The sequence below is a fragment of the Protopterus annectens genome, chromosome 11.part0 (genome assembly GCF_019279795.1).
Source record: "Protopterus annectens isolate FY-2018-M chromosome 11.part0, PAN1.0, whole genome shotgun sequence".
NCBI lineage: Eukaryota > Metazoa > Chordata > Ceratodontiformes > Protopteridae > Protopterus > Protopterus annectens.
In genome coordinates, this window is record NC_056745.1 from 1309456068 (window position 1) to 1309476136 (window position 20069).

General features: G+C 47.1%; 1 protein-coding gene across 1 annotated transcript in view; it reads left to right on the forward strand.

Moving 5' to 3' along the window:
* TNPO3 (transportin 3) overlaps window positions 1–20069 on the forward strand; it is a 2808908-nt gene that overhangs the window by 1100575 nt on the left and 1688264 nt on the right. Inside the window, exon 10 of the mRNA XM_044088630.1 lies at window positions 3374–3513. Coding sequence (XP_043944565.1) covers window positions 3374–3513 — 140 coding nt within the window. The remainder of the gene's footprint in view (window positions 1–3373; window positions 3514–20069) is intronic.

Below are 20069 nucleotides of genomic sequence, written 5' to 3' on the forward strand. Positions count from 1 at the left end.
GGTCAGACAGTACTGGTTCTTCCTGCTGGGCAGTTGTATGAGGAAATCCCATTCACTCTTCTAGCAGTAGACCTGCTAACACAGAAACTAGGGTTCTTTGGTACACTTGACTGTCCCGTACATTAGACTGACAGCATGGATAATCTGACACTTATTGGAAGAAGCAAAGAAATCTAACGCAAGTAAGTAATTTGTGTAAGTGTGTGGTGTAGTAAGAACTACTAGAATCGCACCAAAGACTGACACTGATTATTTTCTTGCCTTTCGTGTTCCTTTGCAGCAAGGGATATCTTGTCCTTCATCAAGTACATCTTTGGCCAGTTCAGCATGTCTGCCCCTCTGTCTGTTACTAATGAACATTTGCAGGTTAAAAAGTTTTGAGGGTATCTTGCATCTCCTAACAGGGAGCCCTATCAGTCAACCTTGGTACCTCAACATGATGCTTGAGAAGTTGCCCTTGGATCCATTTGAGTTTGTAACTGCTACTTCATGTAAGGTACTTATCCTGAAATACAACTGTTCTGGTCTTCATTACCTTGGGTATTAAGATTTCAGAATTGCAAGCCCTGATGTGAAAGGAACCATAACACTGTGTTTTACGGGAATGTGGTGAGCATTATAACTAATCCTTTCATGCTAAAATTGTTTTTTCCCAAGCTAGGATATCTAAAGGAGAGATTAGTTCATGCTTACTAAATGTTTTCAGAAAACCCTGGTACTATACTGACTGAACCAGAGACTTGCCGCATAGAACAGCTGTCTTTTGCACCAGGGAAACAGGGCAAGCTAGACTTCAAGGAAGCACTTTTCAGAATGTTTAAGTGGATTTTGTTCTACTGTGAAAGACATGAAAAAGCTTTGCAGGGGCAAAATAAGAGTTTATCTTGTTAGAGCTTCTGCCACATCTGCAACCTTTTTCAATCTGTAGGGCAACTATTTGGTCCTCCAACTTTTCTAAAAAGTTTGTTTGTGTCTTTCAGCTTTTCCCGGTTAGGGGTCGCCACAGTGGAACTCCGGTCCGCTAATGATTGGTAGTGGATTTTTACGTACCGGGTTACCAGCCCTAACGCACAACCTTCAACAAAGGCACGCCCCATTCACGCATGCCTCCACACAGAAGACGCTCTAGCCGGGAATCGAACGGGACAACGTCTTGCTATGAGGCGACAACGCTACTGCAGCACCACCAAAGTATAATCTGTATTTACACTCCAGAAGTTAGGTAGGGCTTGGCACTTTTATTCGCAAAGCTTTCGCTGGGCATCCAACCTTGTTGATTAAAGAGGTAGAGAAAGGAGGCTGTGTTTTATTTCTTTTTTTTACACTAGATTCCACCTTCCTTTGCTGATGCTGCGTCTGTAATCTTCTTGTGCATCATACACTTTTGCGCAGTGATTACATGAAAGAGCAAGTATGATAGTTTTTGAGTATACTTCTTATCAGCAGATGGTTAATTAGGGTAACAGTTGCAGTGCTGTTTTTCACCCACTTCTCCCCTTTCCATTTTTCTTCAGTTCACTGTGACCGTCTAGTATCTTGGGGGGGGGGGGTAAAGTGGTGGTATTACTATCCATCTTCATCTCTTCAGTAATCAGTGGTCTGAAGTCTTCAGAGGCTGCAGTTTGGACTGTTTGGCCATTATTGCCTACATATCTTTTTGGTACCATGGTTATTGGGCTGTAAGAAAAGGAAAATGCTCTTTCCTTCACAGGTCATATCCCCATACCTTCACCATCAAAAAAGAAAAAGGATGGTACAGGCTATCTGCCCATTTTTTTCTTGAGTGTAGCCACGTGTCTTTTTTAGGGAGGAGTCTTGCCAGTTTACACCAACACATCTGGAGATCTTTGGGATTTGAGACAGTCAGATGTATTGTTTGCCTCTGGCTAATTCCAGTAGGTCAGGAATACTGCTGGAAGAATAATCCTATTCGAACACTTACTGTTATAATGATTGTGCTCACAGAATTGTACTTTCCTCTTGTGGTCCTCTCCTACAGCTGATGTTTTGGAAGTGTTATCTGGCCACAGTCTTTTGGGATGGGGCACCCAAGGGATTGACCTGTTTTCCTCACTGAGAGATATGATTATCCTCTTCTGGTTGATCTTACAAGTAGGGGGAGGAATTTAGCAGTAGATTTCCCCCTCAACTTTGTTAGGGAAATGCATGTCGACCTACCACCATTTCCTCGCATGCTCTACCTTATTGGAGACTTCAGCGAACTTGGATGATGTAGAAGTGTGTGACTTCAGGCTTTGAGGTTTCTAGGATTACTGGATACCTTTACAGTACAAGAACTCCAACACAAAACTATCCAAAATTGAAATAATTGACCTTATCAGAATCTGTTCACCATTACTGTCATCTGTATTTAAACTGTCAACCAACCAATGAACTGTGTTGTTAATATGCATGTGTATTTGCCCCCAAAATGCAACACAGAACTCATCTCACTTATATTAAATATAATACCATGTCGAAATTATTAAATAAAATATGCTTATTCTGTCTATAAAAACATTGGTAATAGATGTATCATATGCAGACTTGTTTTTTCTTGGCTATAGTACAGAACTCTGATATTTCTTGACCCTTTTTAAACCAGTACGTTTTTGCAGCAGAATAACTCAGATCATCAGGAGTAATTTCAAATGCCAATGATTACCGAAATGCTCTGATGCTAAGTGTTCACTGTTGACATCAAATGTTTCTCAGCTGTGGGTCTACTGCCTAACCATTTCAAGCTGTCCACTTAACTTGAACACAAATCGCACCCTAAGCAGTAAGATCAACTCATCTGATCGACTTAATGGCAGACATGGATTGGCTAGCCATGCCTGTTGTATGGTTGGAGTAAAAGGGCGCTGCCATGCTAAAGACTATATAAACCTGTTACTTTTATTGGTTTAGGAAGCTGAGAGACTGCATGCTAAGGAATATTATTTTATCTCACTTAGTGTCTTTTTTCATTCATCTGTACTGGTAGCTTTAAGTAAATTATTTGTTAATGCAAATTTATTTTAAAACATCTTGAGGGTACAGAGCTCGATTTATCAGGTTGTATCAGCATCTACAGTTTTGACATTTTTCTGTAAAGGTTAAGTGACTAAGTATCCACATGAGTTAAAGACTTGTAGAATGTGTGGGAGAAGCAGGGAGGAATGCCTCCAAGGACTAGTTTAGACTGACAGGAAAGGTGTATTCTCCTTGGGTGATCCTTGCAGTTACCTTGCATTGCTTTTCTTCAAAAATGTATTTGAAAAAAATGTAGCTGCTTAATGTTTGTTTTTATGGTGTGTATTTGTTCTTTTCTTTTGGTGGCATTTGATGTCATGGTGCTTCCACTGTGTAATAACTTTTTCTTTGTTTTCAGAGATAATAACCCCACATTAACCGAAGTCTTGGAAGGTGTTGTTCAGCTTCCTGAGACTGTCCATTTGGCAGTTAGATACACTAGTATCGAACTTGTTGGTGAAATGAGCGAAGTTGTAGATAAAAATCCACAGTACTTGGGTATGTATTACTTATCATTGACTGTTGATTGTTGTCTTCCATTTTAATTAAGCTTAACAAACCATTTCTTATAGAATTATAGCGAAGTACTAGCCTAGCTTCCCTTGAGGGCAATTTTAAGCTTAATCAGTGTTGCTTTTTGAGCACAAAATAACCTATCCAATTTGGTTGTAGATTGGCATTACCCATCCCATGGTCAGTAATTGTATATTACCCCTGAGAATAACTGGGATCATACAGTAGATAATTTGAAGGGACCCATGCACGGGATAAAGATTTTGAGCTGGCTCTGTCCATTAGTAGTGCAGGGGTCAGTCCGGGGGTAAATTTTCTGTTCCCCATTCCATAAATTTAAGTTGAGCTTGAAAATGGACAGGGATGAACTGTATTTTGTGTGAATGGGGAGTCTGTTCCAGAGCAGCAATATCCTCTGTGAGATATACTTGTCCCACTGAATCATTCTGTTGATGATGCAGGTGAGGATTAGATTTCTAGGCAGCGTATTCATCAGACCTGTCATTGAGTACAGTGCCCCCTTTGGTACGTACCTTACCAGGCATATCCAAGAGTTGGAACCGCCACAGAGGTTCCTCCCTAAAAGAATACAGGGTGTAAGTAACATGTCATATGGAGATCGCCTCAAGCCCTAATCCCTGTATTCTGTCTCCTACAGGCTGTTGAGGGGAGATCTATGCCTGGCATACAATGCATTGTCAGACCCCACTCTGATGGACCTCATGCATATCCAGAAAACAGCACCAGAATTACATGTTCTAAAGACTTGCACCTTGCCTGTTTTATAAATAGGACCTGCTGCAGAGATGGGTATGTATCCCAGAGGCTACCCCTTCTCTGGAACAGGCTCCCCATCCAAGTGAAGCAGAGTTCCTCCTTAATTCAACTCGTATAACTTTGACAATTGGATGGGGAACAGGAAATTCATTCTTGGTTTGGCACCTGTCTGTGACGGACACAGGCAGACTGTAAATGGTTCTTCTTCCAGGCCTATGCTTGTAAATGTTTAATCTCCAAAGCCCTTGCTTACCCTTATTAAGGGTACCAGAACTTGTCAGAGATTTGGGATGCATGGCTAGGCTTAAAAGGTCCTTGTGGTCATTAGCCTGTTAAACACCCTTGAACCTATGAACCTGTTTCTGATGTCATTTGACTTGCTGATGTGTAGTAAGTCAGTCAATAACTGGTCAGAAGATTACTTGTATGCCAAGCACAGGACGTCTTAGCAGCCTGTAGGATACAGAGTATAGTGGCAGGGCTTTGAGTCCGTCAGTGTAGGACATAAGTTGTTTAGACCTAGTATCCATTTAGTAAGATATCTCTGTGGATTTTCCAGTTGTTGCATCTGCCCAGACAGGTACATGCCAAAGCAGGCATTGTATTCAGTGATTGGTCTAATGAGGGCTGAGTAAAGGGGGCAATGATGTCCCTAGATTTAGACAGAATCCTTTTGTTTATAAGCTCTGTAATATAGAAGGACTTTTTAACAGTGGACACATGTTGGTGAGAAGGTAGGTCACTATCCACATAAATTCCCAAACAACTGGGTTAGCTCTTAGGAAGGAGTGTATTATCAATGTGGTAGCTCCCTGTGGTAGATGACTTCCCAAAGGATACAGTAAAGCATTTTTGACATTTAGTTTAAGTCCGTGATTTTGTACCGGTTGTTTGAGACAAACCTTCCCGCAGGATGGCTTAGTCATATACAGATTCAGTGACTGCTCCCACCTTGCAGTCATCTTTAAAACTAGTCTTCCAGAGCCCTTTGATATTGGCTTTTACTTCAGAAAAGTAAATACCAAACAGGGGAGTTCCCCAGCGCAGAACCCCGGGGGGGGGGGGGGGACTCCAGTGGTGACTGATGTCTTTGTGAAGGTAACTTCCCCTATTTTGATGATGTCTGTCCTGTCTGGGAGCCAGTGCACAATCCATTGGATAACATAGAGGCTTATTTACAGGTTATTTAGCTTTTGTATAATGCATGATTAGAGAATTGTCAGAAGCCTTGGGCAGGCTGAGGTTATGAGGTGTGTACCATTTTGCCTTCATCCATTACTTTGACCTTTTAAATAAAATGCACCATGTTGAGTAAGCATGATCTGCTCTTGATGAATCCAAACCAAGGTGGGTCTAGTGTTTGGAGGTTCCCTTTGTCCTGATTTCGTAGTTCCACGATAAGTCTTTCCGTGGCTTTCCATACGAGGCTGGTCAGACTTGTAGGTCTGTAATTGCTTGGGTCTGTGGAAGGTCCACTCTTATGCAGGGGGAATAATTAGCTATTTTGCATTTGCTTGGTGCAAAACCTGTGTGGAGGCTAAAATTGAACCTGTGTTGTTAGGGGTGTAGTTAAATTGTGCATCATGCTATTTATGATGTGTCCAAGGGTATTGTTGGGACCCATTGATGCAGTATTTTTAGTATTTGATAGCACTTTTAGGACTTGGCCTTGTGTGATAACTGGAGTCGAGCCAGTTTCAAGTATATCTTGAAGGACAGCTGAAGGGGAGAGAGGAGTAAAGTTAGAACTAAATTTATTGGCCAGTAGGTTTGCTATATTTTCAAACTCTGTGTAGGTAAGGTTGTTCACAGACATATCAGCACTTTGCTGCATTGTGCTTTTGAAATTACGAACATAACTAAAAAATGCCCTGTGATTGACTTTGGCTTGGGTAGCTATTTTAGCCTCAAACTTGGCTTTGGTGGATATTATTAAACTGCTGAGTTATTTCCAAGGGCTCTAACATTCTGGGATTTACTCTTCTTACTTTTGGTCAGTATTTTTTTCTTTTTATTATAAAGTTTGGTGATGTTATAGTTCCACCATGTGGGTCTGTTTCTTGGCTTTGTCCTGCACTTGTTCCTACTGGGTACAGTTGCATCTGATTACATGCTGGTGCTACAGTGTGGCGGTGTATGTTTCTGCATATTCAGTGGAATTGACTGAGTTTGATGGGAGTTTGAAGCTTGACATTGTGTCACTTAGGAGTACATATTTTGTCTTAAAGAAATTTCTCATGATACTTTGGGGGAAGGGAGTCCGGTTTCAGTTTTATTTTGAGGGAGACTACTTTATGGTCAGACCTAACAAGTGATGAAAATACGCAAGGGATGGTGCAAGATGCTTCCATATTAGTTATAGTAAGGACAAGATCCAAGATGTTCTTCCTCTTAGTGGGCTAATTGTTGTACGGCATTTGTATTAACAAGGTCCAGGAATCTCTCTGCTCGTGCACTAGTGGTGGTGTAGGTTTTCCCATTTATAGTTGGATAGTTCAGATCACCTAATAAAATGGTATTGGATTTAATACTGAGTGATTTTAGTTCTGTGTTTCTTATGTGTATGTGAACAAAACAGTCTGTTTAGTTGTATGTTTGTAAATACACGTATGTTTACATGCCTACTTTTTTACTTCATTGTTAAATTTTGTAACATTAAAGTGGAGTTTGCTCTTAATAGATCAGTACGTTTCATATATTCATTTTGTTATTCATATGAACTTTTTATAACTTGACATTCAAGCTTCGTTTCAAGCTCAGTGCTTAGAAAGGCCTTCATAGAGTTTGCTTCCAATAAATACATGATCAGACAATCTTATACCCACCCAGCCATCCAAGTTGTGGTTAAAAGAAATTACCAGGTCTAGTTTTGTTATACAAAAGATTAATATTCCACCACCTACTAGCTCTCCCATAATTTCTGCTAATCCTGAGATCACTAGCAACAAAATTGTCATCATGAACAAATTTATAAATATTTATTGACTCATTCCGAACTAATCCATATTTAGTAGTATATTGAGATACTACCTGTAACGACTTTTATAATTCAGCCCCCTCATACCACTTACCCTCACTCTTTCAAAGCACTTTCCCTAAATGCATGAGAGACTAACAGGTCTATAATTTCTGACCTTGCATGAAGGGCACAGGTGCCACATATGCTACCTTCCATATGCCAAGCACATGACCTCTTTCCAGTGATTTCTGAGATAATGAACACAAGCTTGGAGTAATATCCTTAGATCTGGAGTAGGGACTTCATTTGTCAGCAACCTTTGGGTCTTGGATCCGATATCGGATCCGAGCCGGCAACTTATTATACAGCTATGGATCCGAGCTCCTAGCTCCTCCCCTCACCCATAATCCCCTGCCAACCTCAAATGACCTCAGATCTAGTTTGCTGCTCTTAGATGAGACAGCTGGATTTTGAGCTCCTGGCGATTTATCAGATAAGTGCTTCAAAACTGTAAAATTAGAGTTATTTTCTGCATTGTTTAAACAGTGTGTGTGTTTTAGGTTTCCCTTTCATTAATTTCTTTAATTTTTAGTGTAAATCCTCCCCTGGCTGGTCGTAGTGTGCGTGTGTTGTGTTTGGGGCCCAGTGTGCTTGCGTAGATTACTTTAGTTTTTTTTGGGTTATCATGTCAGAGGCCCCAAAACCCATTTTTTCCAAGTGTACCAAGTGTGGCCATAAGCTTTCCCCGGCAGATGGCCACACTCTGTGTGTTCGGTGCCTTGGGGTTGAACACCTGTCCTCGAGGTGTGCTATCTGTGCAGCGTTCAACCCCAGGGCACTGAAAGATCGGAGGTCGAAGCTGATCCTGGCTGGACTTCTGCCCCTGGATTCGGCTTCGGCCTCCGTTTCTCCCGTGGCACCTCCTCTGCCCTTGGTGGTGGCCACTCCTGTCCCCCTTCCCCCGGCCGGGATTCAAACTCCCACTAAGGCGCCGGAGGACAGGGAGGCTAGGAGGGAGAATCACCACAAGCGGCGGACCGAGGCCTCTGCTTCGGCCCCCCCCAGCTAAGCGGGCTTCTCCCTCCATGGCTTCCAGGTCTCCTCCTCCTTGGATCCGATATCCTTGCTTCTCCCCTGGACCCAGGAGGAGGAGACCCGATCTCCGTCAAGGTAATCGAGGCGGCATTCCAGACCCGCCTCGGTGGACTCGTCGAGATCCACTTATAGCCTTTCTGATGCAGACTTGGACCGGATGATGAGAAGGTTCATCCAGGCCCAGCTGCAGATGGGAGTGCTCTTGCCCCCCCCCCCCCCTCCGAAGGGGGGGGGGGCTCGATACCTTTTTTTTGCACCGATAGCTCCTTCTCCGTCCCGCTTCCTGGGTTCGGAGCGCTCGGAGCCGGGCAGCGTTGGAGCCGGGGGTGGGTCGGCGCCGACAGTACTGGGTACTTCGGATCCGACCCTGCCCTCGAGTCTGTCGGTTCCATTGTCGGATCCGACCTCTTGGAGCCGGGGGCCGAGCTTCGGATCCGAGGGTCTCGGTGTGCCTTAGGCTCCGGCCAGGTCTGAGCACACGGTTCCTTCGGATCAGATGGTCTCGGCGCCGGTTCCGATCCCTTCATCAGATCCGAGTGGGAGTCTGCTTTCGGAGCCGAGAGAGAGCGGCTCCCCCTCGGACTTCGATGTAGTGGAGAGGGCTCTGTCGAGAGCATCCGGACCCCCGGTCCTTGCCTCTGCTCCACCCTGCACTCCCTCTCTGCTAGGTCAGGCTTCCATCACCCGGCCACAGGGACAGCCTGCTTCGATGTCCCAGGTTGTTCCATTGGAACAGGATATTGCTGGTGAGACCTCCTCGGACAGCCCCCCGAGGAAGTGCCTCACAAGCATAAGTGTAAGAGGAGGTACGTGGACTCCCCCGAGTCCTTAACAGAGGACACGGACTTGGATGAAGGGGAAGGCTCCCCAAGGTCACCCCCTGAGGATGTCTCCTTTGGAGACATCATGGAAATGCTCAGGATCGGGGGGGGTGGTCTGCCCCCAAGGCTTCCTCCGACGAGTCCGTGTTTCTGGAGGCATTCGAAGCAGGCCCGTCTACCTCTTGGGTGCCCCCTCCGGCCGACCCCCTGGTGGATCTTATTACCACCAGGGTGTGGAAGGAGCCGGACACTGTGGAGCCCGTCCCTAAATGCCAGGATAGGATTTTGAGCCCCCCCCCAGACCGGTCCCACTTGAGCAAGGGTCCCCCGTAGATGCCATGTTGATGGCGGCAGCCACTAAGAGGGAACTAGCTCAGGAGAGCCCCTCAGTCCATCCACTGAGCAAGGAGTCCTACTCGATGGATCGCCTTGGGAAGCGGGTATTTAGTTCAGCGACCTTCTCAGTAAGGTCCCTGAACTACATGGCACATGTCATCAGGATGCAGCGAGATCTTATTAAAGAATACGCTGCTTCCCCCCCAGAGTCCATGTCAGCGGAGGACAAGCAGTTGTACTCCACTCGTATGGCCACTCTAAGATCTATTTCCAATACCTCTATGCGGCTGTTGTCCCACGCCACTGAGGGAGCCGCTAGAGCTAGCGGAGTGGGCCTAGTTATAAGACGCCAAGCCTGGCTCCGACATTGTGACTTCACAGTGCCCTGTAAGGCGTCCTTTGCGAATGCCCCCTTTGATGGTTCTGCCGTGTTTGGCAAGACCATTCGCGAGACACTTGGCCAGAGTGAGAAGGATGGGAAGACGTTGTCTGCCATTGGAGTCCGCTTCTCTGCTCCCCAGAGGTCCTTCTCCAAGAACCAAAAGGGACAGAAGAAGATGTGGTTCCGGAAATCGCAACATTCCCAACCTGCTCCGGACAACCAGTCCTTCCGTGGCAGAGGAGGACAGGGAGGACGCCGCCCTAGAGGCAGAGGGGCCCCGAGAAACTTTGGGTCCAGAGAATCCTTCTCTGATTGGCCCACGCAACAGCCCTGAAAGGTTGCCCGACTGCTCCATTCTGGAGGCAGTCTGGGCCCTTCTCGAGGCATCTGGCGGCATGAAAGTCCATCATGTCAGACCACCGAGTGCTTCGGATCATATCCAGAGGTTACAAAATCCCAATGCAACATGTCCCCAGACTCAGGAACCTCCCCGATGTACCACCCGGTCAGAGGGAGGCTGCAGCCGCAGAAATCTAGCAGCTGCTAGAAAAAAGAGCCATCCAACCCGTCCCCCCAGACCAGCTCGGATTAGGGTTCTACTCCAGGTTCTTTCTGGTGCCAAAAAAGACGGGGGACTTTGAGACCAATTCTAGACCTTTCCCTCTTGAATCTGTTGGTAACCAAGGAAAAATTCCGAATGGTCACTCTTCAATCCATTCTCCCCCTCTTGCGGGAGAGCGACTGGATGTGCTCAATAGACCTCAAGGATGCGTACTACCACATTTTAATGGATAGATGATCCAGGAGGTTTCTCCGCTTCCGGCTGGGAGCCAGCCACCATCAGTTCAGGGTCCTTCCCTTTGGCCTCACCACAGCCCTCAGGGTGTTCACCAGAGTTTTAGCAGTGATAGCGGCCCACCTGAGACTCCAGGGAATGCAGGTCTTCCTGTACCTGGACGACTGGCTCCTGACCGCCCCAACAAGACATCTACTCTGCTCAGCCAGGGACTTTTTTCTCCGCCTAGCTCCCCAGTTGGGCATCACGATCAATACGGACAAATCCTCCCTTGCTCCGACACAAGTGATAGAGTTCATAGGGGCCAGATTGGATACGAGAAGTCTGCGAGCCTACTTCACTTCGGAACGACTACAGAATCTCAAACTTCATGTGCGGGCCATCCTCCAATCAGAAGCTCCACCAGCAGAATTGGTCCTGAGGGCACTGGGCTCCATGGCAGCGGCAATAACGCTTCTTCCATGCGCTCGTCTAAATATGAGGGTACTAAAGTGGACCCTCCAAGTACAATGGTCCTTTCAGCTTCCTCTCAATCACCCTATCTCTATCAGCAAGGCTTGCAGGAGGGCCCTGTTATGGTGGCTCCTGTCCCCAGACCTCCATACAGGCCGACCCTTCTGCCCTCCACCTCCTCTCGTGACGGTGACCACGGACGCTTCTCACCTCTGGTGGGGGGGGGGGGGCATTGCTCAGGCAGACCTTCCTGCATATCAATGTTCTGGAGATGAGGGCGGTGCTGTTAGCATTGCAGGCACTTCAGAACCTTCTCCCCGTAGGAACTATTGCGATACAGACGGACAACATGTCAGTTGTCTGATGTATCAACAAACAGGGGGGAACCAGGTCTTACCCTCTCTGCCGAGAGGCCATGAGGGTGTGGGAATGGGCGATCTCCGCCAACCGCTTTCTGATCACAACGCACATTCCGGGACGGGCCAACATTCTGGTGGACAAACTCAGCCGCACCATTCTTTCCCCTTACGAGTGGTCTCTCAACTCCTGAGTAGCAAAGCGGATATTTGCAAAATGGGGCAACCCTACTGTGATCTCTTTGCCTTTCCCTCAAATACGAAATGCGACAGCTTCTTTGCTCTGATTCCCCCACCGGGGAAGCCCCGAGTGACGCTCTAGTGCAATGTTGGCCGCCCGGTCTACTTTATGCCTATCCTTCTCTACCCCTGATGCTAAAGCTATTACAGAAAGCCTCTCTTTTGGAGAGCAGAATGATCCTCATTGCCCTATTCTGGCCTCGGCAAACTTGGTTTTCTTACCTGTGGTCTCACTTGGTGAATCCTCCCTGGATTCTGGATCCCAGCCCAGATCTAATATCCCATCCATCAGACTTACTGACCCCGAATCTGGACAACCTGAAGCTGACAGCTTGACTGCTCCAGTTCCACTCTTAATCAGGACTCCCGGCATCTCTTCACCAGTCAAAGCCATCTTGTTGGCAGCACATAAACCTTCCATCAGGAAAGTTTACCGTAGTAAATGGAGGCGCTTTTCCGTCTGGGCGGAACATCATAATTTGGACCCCTTCACTGCTCCATTAACGTCCGTGTTGGACTTTCTCACCAGACATTTTCAGCAAGGGGCTAGCTGTTCGACAGTCAAGGTATAATTGGCAGCCATCTCCCATTACCATGTGGGACATGAGACAGGTCCTTTGATTTCAGCTAAACTATGTAAAACCTTCCTCAAGGGTACTTTTCTGCTCAGGCCCCCTATCAAAGAAGCCGTACCCCCTTGGGATCTATCACTAATTCTTCAAGCCTTGACTGCTTCTCCCTTTGAACCAGCTGCCTCGGCCGAACTTAAATATCTGTCTTGGAAAACAGCATTCCTGGTAGCCATCACTTCAGCGAAAAGAGTTTCGGAACTTCAAGCTCTTTCCGTAAAACCCCTTACTTGTTTTTTCATCAGGATAGAGTGTACCTCAGGACCGATCCCTCCTTCCTACCCAAGGTGGCCTCAGAAACCAATGTCAATCAGTCCATCAACCTACCAGTTTTCTTTCCTAATTATCAAAATAAAGGAGAGTACATTCTTTAGATGTGCACAGGTAGCTGTGTTTCTATATTCATAGGACTGCTGGTCACAGACAATCCGATCAGCTGTTCATCTCCTTTGCCAAATTCAGTTTGGGTAAAGCCGTTTCGAAGGTCACCTTATCATGCTGGATTTCCTAATGTATTCTTCTAGCTTATGAAACTTCTGGGAGGCCTGCACCTCAGAGAGTCCGTGCACATTCCACTCGCTCCATATCTACTTTTGCTGCCTTTAGATCTAGAGTTCCCTTGGATGATATTTGCTCGGCAGCCACTTGGGCCTCATCTCATACCTTTATCAACCACTACAAACTGGATGTCATTTCCAGAGGGAGAGCATCCTTTGGCTCCGCGGTGCTCCGGAACATCCTTCCATAATGGCTGCCCAAGATTCAGGTAGCTGGGGACTCTGTCCCAAAGGTTGCTGACAAATGAAGTCCCTACTCCAGATTAAGAAGTTATGTACTCACCATAACGTTCCATCTTAGTAGGTGGCTTCATTTGTCTGCAACCATCCTTCCCCCTGGCCTTCAGAAGAGTTAGTTTTGTTTGTATTATCCTACTTTTTCCTGTTGGGATACCTTCCCAGGTATATGTAGGAGGGCAAACTTGATCTGAGGTCATTTGGGGTTGGCAGGGGATTATGGGTGAGGGGAGGAGCTAGGAGCTCGGATCCACAGCTGTATAATAAGTTGCCGGCTCGGATCCGATATCGGATCCAAGACCCAAAGGTTGCAGACAAATGAAGCCACTTACTCAGATAAAATGTTATGGTGAGTACATAACTTCTTATTATAGATGATAGAAAAAAATCACTTCTGTCATGTTCTGCTACTGGATTGTTTTGTTATTTAAGGCAGGTTTTCTACACTTAAAGAACAGAGCAAACTTGATCTAAAATAAGATAATCCAATGTATTTTTCCAAATGCTTATCCACTTAAAGTGAGCCAATAATATATTTACCAAAATATTAATTTCAGTCACCAGATTATCCCCTATTAGAATAATACTTGATTTATCACTGTTGTATTGCTTTAGATGTTAATAAGAAGCTTCTTGTTTGCTAGCATATTTCAAGTCGGCCGGTTTGTACTTTTCTTTATCTTTCTAGCGTACTTTGTTTCCTGAAAGTGGATTTTGCAATTCTGTATCTTTCCATATTATTTATACTAGAACATTTATATTTATTCCATACATTTCTTTTCCTATTACAAAATTTGTCCTAAGTTTTATCCCGCCAAGGGGATTTGAGAGAGGTTGGCTTGGTAGAAACCAAGGGCACATAGCCCTCATTTACGCAGTAAATATAGGTCTAAAATTTCTTGAGGCTAATATTTATTTGTATTTGTTGACTGGGGAGGTCCTTCTGGGCAATGACCCATTTTCAGTAGAGGCACAGGGAGGAAAGCTCCACAAATTGCATTCATTTTTTTTTTACATGCTAATAGAGACCTAGAAATACAGTATTACAGGATGGTAAATAGAAGTACAGTTGTATGTACAGCATAGGTAATAGAAGTATAATTCATACATACAGCATAAGAAGTAGTTAAACATTTGAATAAGCAGCATAGGAGAATGAACATGTGTACAGCCTTCATTTATTAACATAAGAGATAAGGAGATGGGAAGATGTTATGACAGCTGGGAAGATGTATGAAGATTGCAGTGCTTTTTATAGATGAGATGGAAAAATGGCAAGACAGACAGATAAAGGGAAAGAAGAGGTAAATGGAATGTGAGGTGGAGTGATTAGACTGTAAGCTAGGTAGGTGTACTGGTGGGTCTATCTGTCCCTGTGCAATGCAAAAACATAGTCAGTTATTTAAATGTTGCTTGAGCTGAGATTTGGAAGTAGGTAGTTTCTTTAATCTGATTTCAAGGGATTAGAATTCCATAGTATTAAGATGTAGTTAGAGGATAAAGAATCTCCTACATTATTACTGGAGCTGGTACGTAGGAAAGAATTTTTGCTAGATCTTGGGTCTCTGGCACAAGGCTAGTATTGTAGGGTGTTGTGGAGTACAGGGCATTTATGGAGTGTGGGCAAGTTTATGTCCATTGACTGGGAGTATTTCAAGTTTTTAAAGAGTTTTGCAGTTATGGAATTTTTGTAATGCGTTATAGAGAACTTGCCAAATCTGAAGTAGTTAACTTCATTTGATCAGCAACCTGTGGGTATCTGATCCGACCCGGATCTGAGCCGGCAGCTTTCCAAGCTAGAGAGCCAATCTCCAAGCTCCTCTCCCTTACCCATAATACCCTGCTACCTCCCTCCAGTCCTCAGATCTCGTTTGCCGTGGCTTCTTGAAGCACGAGTGATGAGCTCCTGGCGGTTTTGTGAGTGTTTTCATAGGGTTATTTACTCTGTTTTTCTCTCAAAAATTGTGTTGTGTGTGTATTAGTTGACCCTTAGTTTATTAAGCTTATATTGTTTTTGTAGTCAGTTAGTCTTAACTTTTCCCTTCCCCTTATCTGTGTGTGAGGGTGTGTGTGTGTGTGTGCGTTATCATGGCCGAAGGCCCTAAGGCCGTATTTTCTAAATGCTCTGAGTGTGGCCAAAAGCTTTCCCCAGCCGATGGTCACACTCTGTGCGTTATTTGCCTGGGGGTTGATCACCTGCCTGATTTGTGCCGCTTTCAACCCCTGGGCTTTGAGGGACAGGAGAACAAAGTTAATCCTTGCGGGCCTTTTGCCCGCGGATTCTGCTTCTTCCTCCTCTCCCTCAGTGGCACCAGCCGCGGCTGCGGCAGTTCAGTTTACCGTTCCTGCTCCCCTGGCCGGGACTCCAACTCCCACTGTGTCCCAGGATGAGAGGGACGCCAGTAAGAAAGATAGGCATAGAGAGAAGGAAAGAGACAGGGAGAGGCATAGGAGCCATAAGCGGCGGGCCGATTCTGCTCCCTCTGCCCCACCTGCTAAGCAGCTCCTTTCTTCTTTGAAGGTCTCCAGGTCTTCCCCCTCTCGGCTCTGTCCTCCACATTTCTAGCCGGAGGAGGAGACCCGGTCACCTTTGATGTTGTCGAGGCGGCCTCTTCTAGGTCAACTAGAAGCCTTTTGGATGCAGACATGGACCGGATGATGCGTCACTTCCTCCAGGCCCAGAAGCAGATGGGAGTACTCTTGTCTCCCCCCCCCCTTTCTGGGGGGGGGCTCGGCCCCTTTCTTTGCCCCCATTGCTCCTTCTCCAATCCATTATCGGGGTTCGGAGCCGTCTGATCCGGGTAGCGTCTGAGCCGGGGAGTTGGCGCCGATAGTAATTGCTACTTCGACAGCTGTACCCTCGAGTTTGTCTGGTCCTTTTTTGGATCCGAGCTCTCGGGGCTGTGAGCCGAGCCTCGGATCCGGAGAGGTGAGTGTGTCTTCGGCTCCGATGCGGTCGGAACACACTTCTCTTTCGGGTCCGATCGCTTCGACTCCGGCGCCTATCCACACGTCGGATCCGAGGGGGCTGCTCTCTGATCCTAGGGAGAGCGGTTCACCGTCTATCTTCGACGTCGTGGAGAGGGTCCTCTCCAGGGATTCTAGGCCCCTGTCTCGTGCTACAGATCCACCCGCCATTCCCTCACAGACGGACCTGACTTCCATCATCCGGCCCCAGGGGCAGCCTGCGTCTACGTCCCAGATGGTTCCCCTAGAGGAACAGGAGGAGGCTCCTCACAAACAAAAGTGTAAAACGAGGCACTTGGCCTACCCTGAGTCCCTCACGGAAGACAATGACTTGGAGAAAGGGGAAGGTTCCCCCAGGTTCACCCCCCTGAAGATGTCTCCTTCGGCGACATCATGGAGATGTGCATTAGAGGGGGGTGGTCAGCCCAAAAACCTTCTTTGGATGAGTCTTGTGTTTCTGGAGGAGCTTGACGTAGGCCCATCTACCTCTTGGGTGTCCCCTCTGGCCGACCCCCTCGTAGTTCTTATAACTACCAGGGCGTGGAAGGAGCCGGACACTGTAGAGCCAATCCCCAGGAGACCAGATAAAATCCTTAGTCTCCCAACAGACAGGACGGCGTGGAGCAAAGGTTCCCCAGTAGATGCCATGGTGGTGGCGGCTGCCACCAAGAAGGAACTGGCTCAAGATAGTTCCTCGATACATCCTCCTGACGAGTCTCGGACGATGGACTGCATTGGAAAGCGGATGTTTGCTTCAGCCACCTTCTCCATAAGGGCGCTGAACTACTTGGCACATGTGATTCGCCTTCAGCGGGATCTAATCAGAGAGTATGCTGGGTCACCCCTGGAGTCCATGTCGGCCGAGGATAAAAGAACCTTCTCTGCATGAATGGCCACTCTAAAGTCGATATCCAACGCTTCTATGCGGCTTCTTTCCCATGCCACGGAGGGGATGGCTAGAGCTAGTGGAGCAGGCATCGCCTTGCGGCATCATTCCTGGCTCCATCTTTGCGATTTTGCGGAACCCTTTAAGGTGTCCTTTGCGAACGCTCCCTTTGACGGTTCTTCCTTGTTTGGCAAGACCGTCCACGATATGCTACTCCAGAGTGAGAAAGACAGGAAGACGTTGTCTACCATCGGAATCCGCTTCTCGGCTCCTCAAAGGTCCTTTTCCAGGAACCAGAGGCAGGGGAGGACAAGGCGGACGCCGGGCCAGAGGCAGAAGGCAGCCGAAGAATTTGGGTTGAGGGAACCTTTTTCTGACCGACCCGCACAGCAACCCTGAGGGGTTGCCCAACTGCTCCTCTCTGGAGGCAGTCAGGGGGCGCTTCTCAGAACACCTAGCACATTGGGAGTCCATCATGACAGATCGCTGGGTGCCCCGAATAATATCCAGAGGCTACTCTATTCCCTTCGTGAATCCTCCCCCTCAGTTGGAGCGCCTCCCTGATGTCCCACCCAATCAGAGTGAGGCAGCAGCTTTAGAGATAAGAGCTGCTAAAAAAAAAAAAGAGGCATCCAGCGCGTCCCCCCAGGCCAGTCCAGATCAGACAATTACTCCAGGTTCTTTTTGGTGCCAAAAAAGACGGGGGACTTGAGGCCAATTCTCGACCTGTCTACATTGTCTGTTGCCAGGGAGAAATTCCGGATGGTTACCATTCAGTCTATTCTTCCCCTTCTGCAGGAGAACAACTGGATGTGCTCCATAGACCTCAAGGATGCGTACTATCACATTCTAATGCACAGGTGATTCAGGAGGTTTCTCTGCTTTCGGTTAGGGGCCAGTCATTATCAGTTCAGGGTCCTCCCTTTTGGCCTCACCACAGCCCCCAGGGTGTTCACCAAGGTCATGGCAGTTGTAACGGCCCACCTGAGGCTTCAGGGAATACATGTCTTTCCTTACCTGAACGACTGGCTCCTCGCCGCTCCCTCCAGGCATCTACTATGTTCGGCCAGGGATTATTTCATGCGTTTGGCCCACCAGTTGGGGATCACCATAAATTACAAAAAATTGTCCCTTCAGCCTGCTCAGGTCCTGGACTTCATAAGGGCCAGAATAGACACGCTTCAGTCCAAGGCCTTCTTGACGTCGGACAGACTCCGCAACCTAACTCTCCATGTCTTAGCCCTTCTACAGTCTCCAGCCCTACCAGCGGAATTAGTCCTGAGGGCTCTAGGGTCTATGGCAGCGGCTATCAACCTTTCTCCCTTAGCCTGCTTGATTATGAGGGTTCTTCAATGGACCTTACAGGTCCAGTGGTCCATCCTTTGACATCCGTTGTACTCCCCGATTCCCCTCAACAGGGTTTGCAGGGAATCTCTGCTTTGGTGGCTTCATTCCCGAGAGCTTCAAGAAGGGTGGCCCTTTTTGATGTCTCTATCCCAGGCCATGGTGACCACAGACGCTTCTCGCCTAGGGTGAGGGGTGGGGGGGCATTGCATGGGCAGAACCATCCAAGGCACGTGGACTCCTACAGAGACCGTTCTGCATATCAATGTTCTGGAGATGAGGGCAGTGCTTCTAGCGTTGCAAGCTCTCCATGCCCTTCTTCCTCTAGGGACTATTGCAGTTCAGACAGGCAACATGTCAGTGGTCTGGTACATCAACAAACAGGAGGGAACCAGGTCTTACCCCCTTTGCCAAGAGGCCGTGAGAGTTTGGGAGTGGGCGATATCCATCAACCGTTTTCTGCTAGCAACGCACATTCCGGGTCAGTCCAACATTCTAGCGGACAAGCTGAGTCGAACTATCCTCTCACCTTACGAGTGGTCTCTGAACCCCTTAGTAGCGAAACAGATCTTCCTCAAATGGGGTCAACCTTGCTGCGATGTGTTCCCATCACCTTTGAACGCAAAGTGCAGCGAGTTTTTCACTCTAATCCCTCCGCCGGGGGAGACCCCCAGAGACCCTCCACCAGGGGAGACCCCCAGGGACGCTCTAGTTCATGCTTGGCCATCCGGTCTTCTTTATGCTTATCCTCCTGTCCCATTAATGACAAAATTCTTGCAGAAAGCTCGTCGGTTGGGGAGCAAGGTTATCCTCATAGCCCCATTCTGGCCTTGTCAAACCTGGTTCCCATACCTACAGTCTCATCTCGTGGCTCCTCCTTGGATCTTAGATCCCATTCCAGATCTGATTTCTCATCCTTCGGGATTGAAAACTCCGAACCTGGACGACCTCAAGCTTTCCTCTTGGTTGATCCAGTTCCGTTAGTGGCTAGGACTCCCGGCATCCCGTCCACAGTTAAATCCATCCTGGTGGCGGCACATAAACCTTCTACCAGGAAAGTCTACAACAGTAAATAGAAATGTTTTTCTATCTGGGCTGGGCAAAGGAATTTGGACCCCTTTACGGCTCCTGTTGCAACAGTACTTGAGTTCTTATCCCAAATCTTTCATCAGGGGGCCAGTTCTTCAGCTGTGAAGGTTCAAATGGCGGCCATTTCCCACTTCCACATAGGAGACAATCTTGGTCCCTTAGCTTCCTCTGTGATCTGTAATACCTTCTTGAAGGGTACCTTTCTTTTAAGACCTCCTGTCAAGAATGCGGTTCCTCCGTGGGATCTAACCTTAGTCCTCCAGGCTCTTACTAGCCCCCCCTTTGAGCCTGCAGCTTCGGTTGACTTAATGTATTTGTCTTGGCAAACTGCGTTCTTGATTGCTATTACCTCAGCTAGAAGGGTATCGGAGCTTCAGGCCCTTTGTACTAAACCTCCGTATCTTGTCTTGTATAAGGACAGAGTATCCCTCAGGACTATTCCCTCCTTTTTACCCAAAGTGGCTTCCAAGACTAACATCAACCAATCCATTAATCTGCCTGTTTTCTTTCCTAACTACCAGAACAAAGGAGAGTACAGACTACATTCATTAGATGTGCATAGACAATTGCGCTTTTATTTGCACAGAACAGCTGCCTCACGTAAGTCGGAGCAGCTC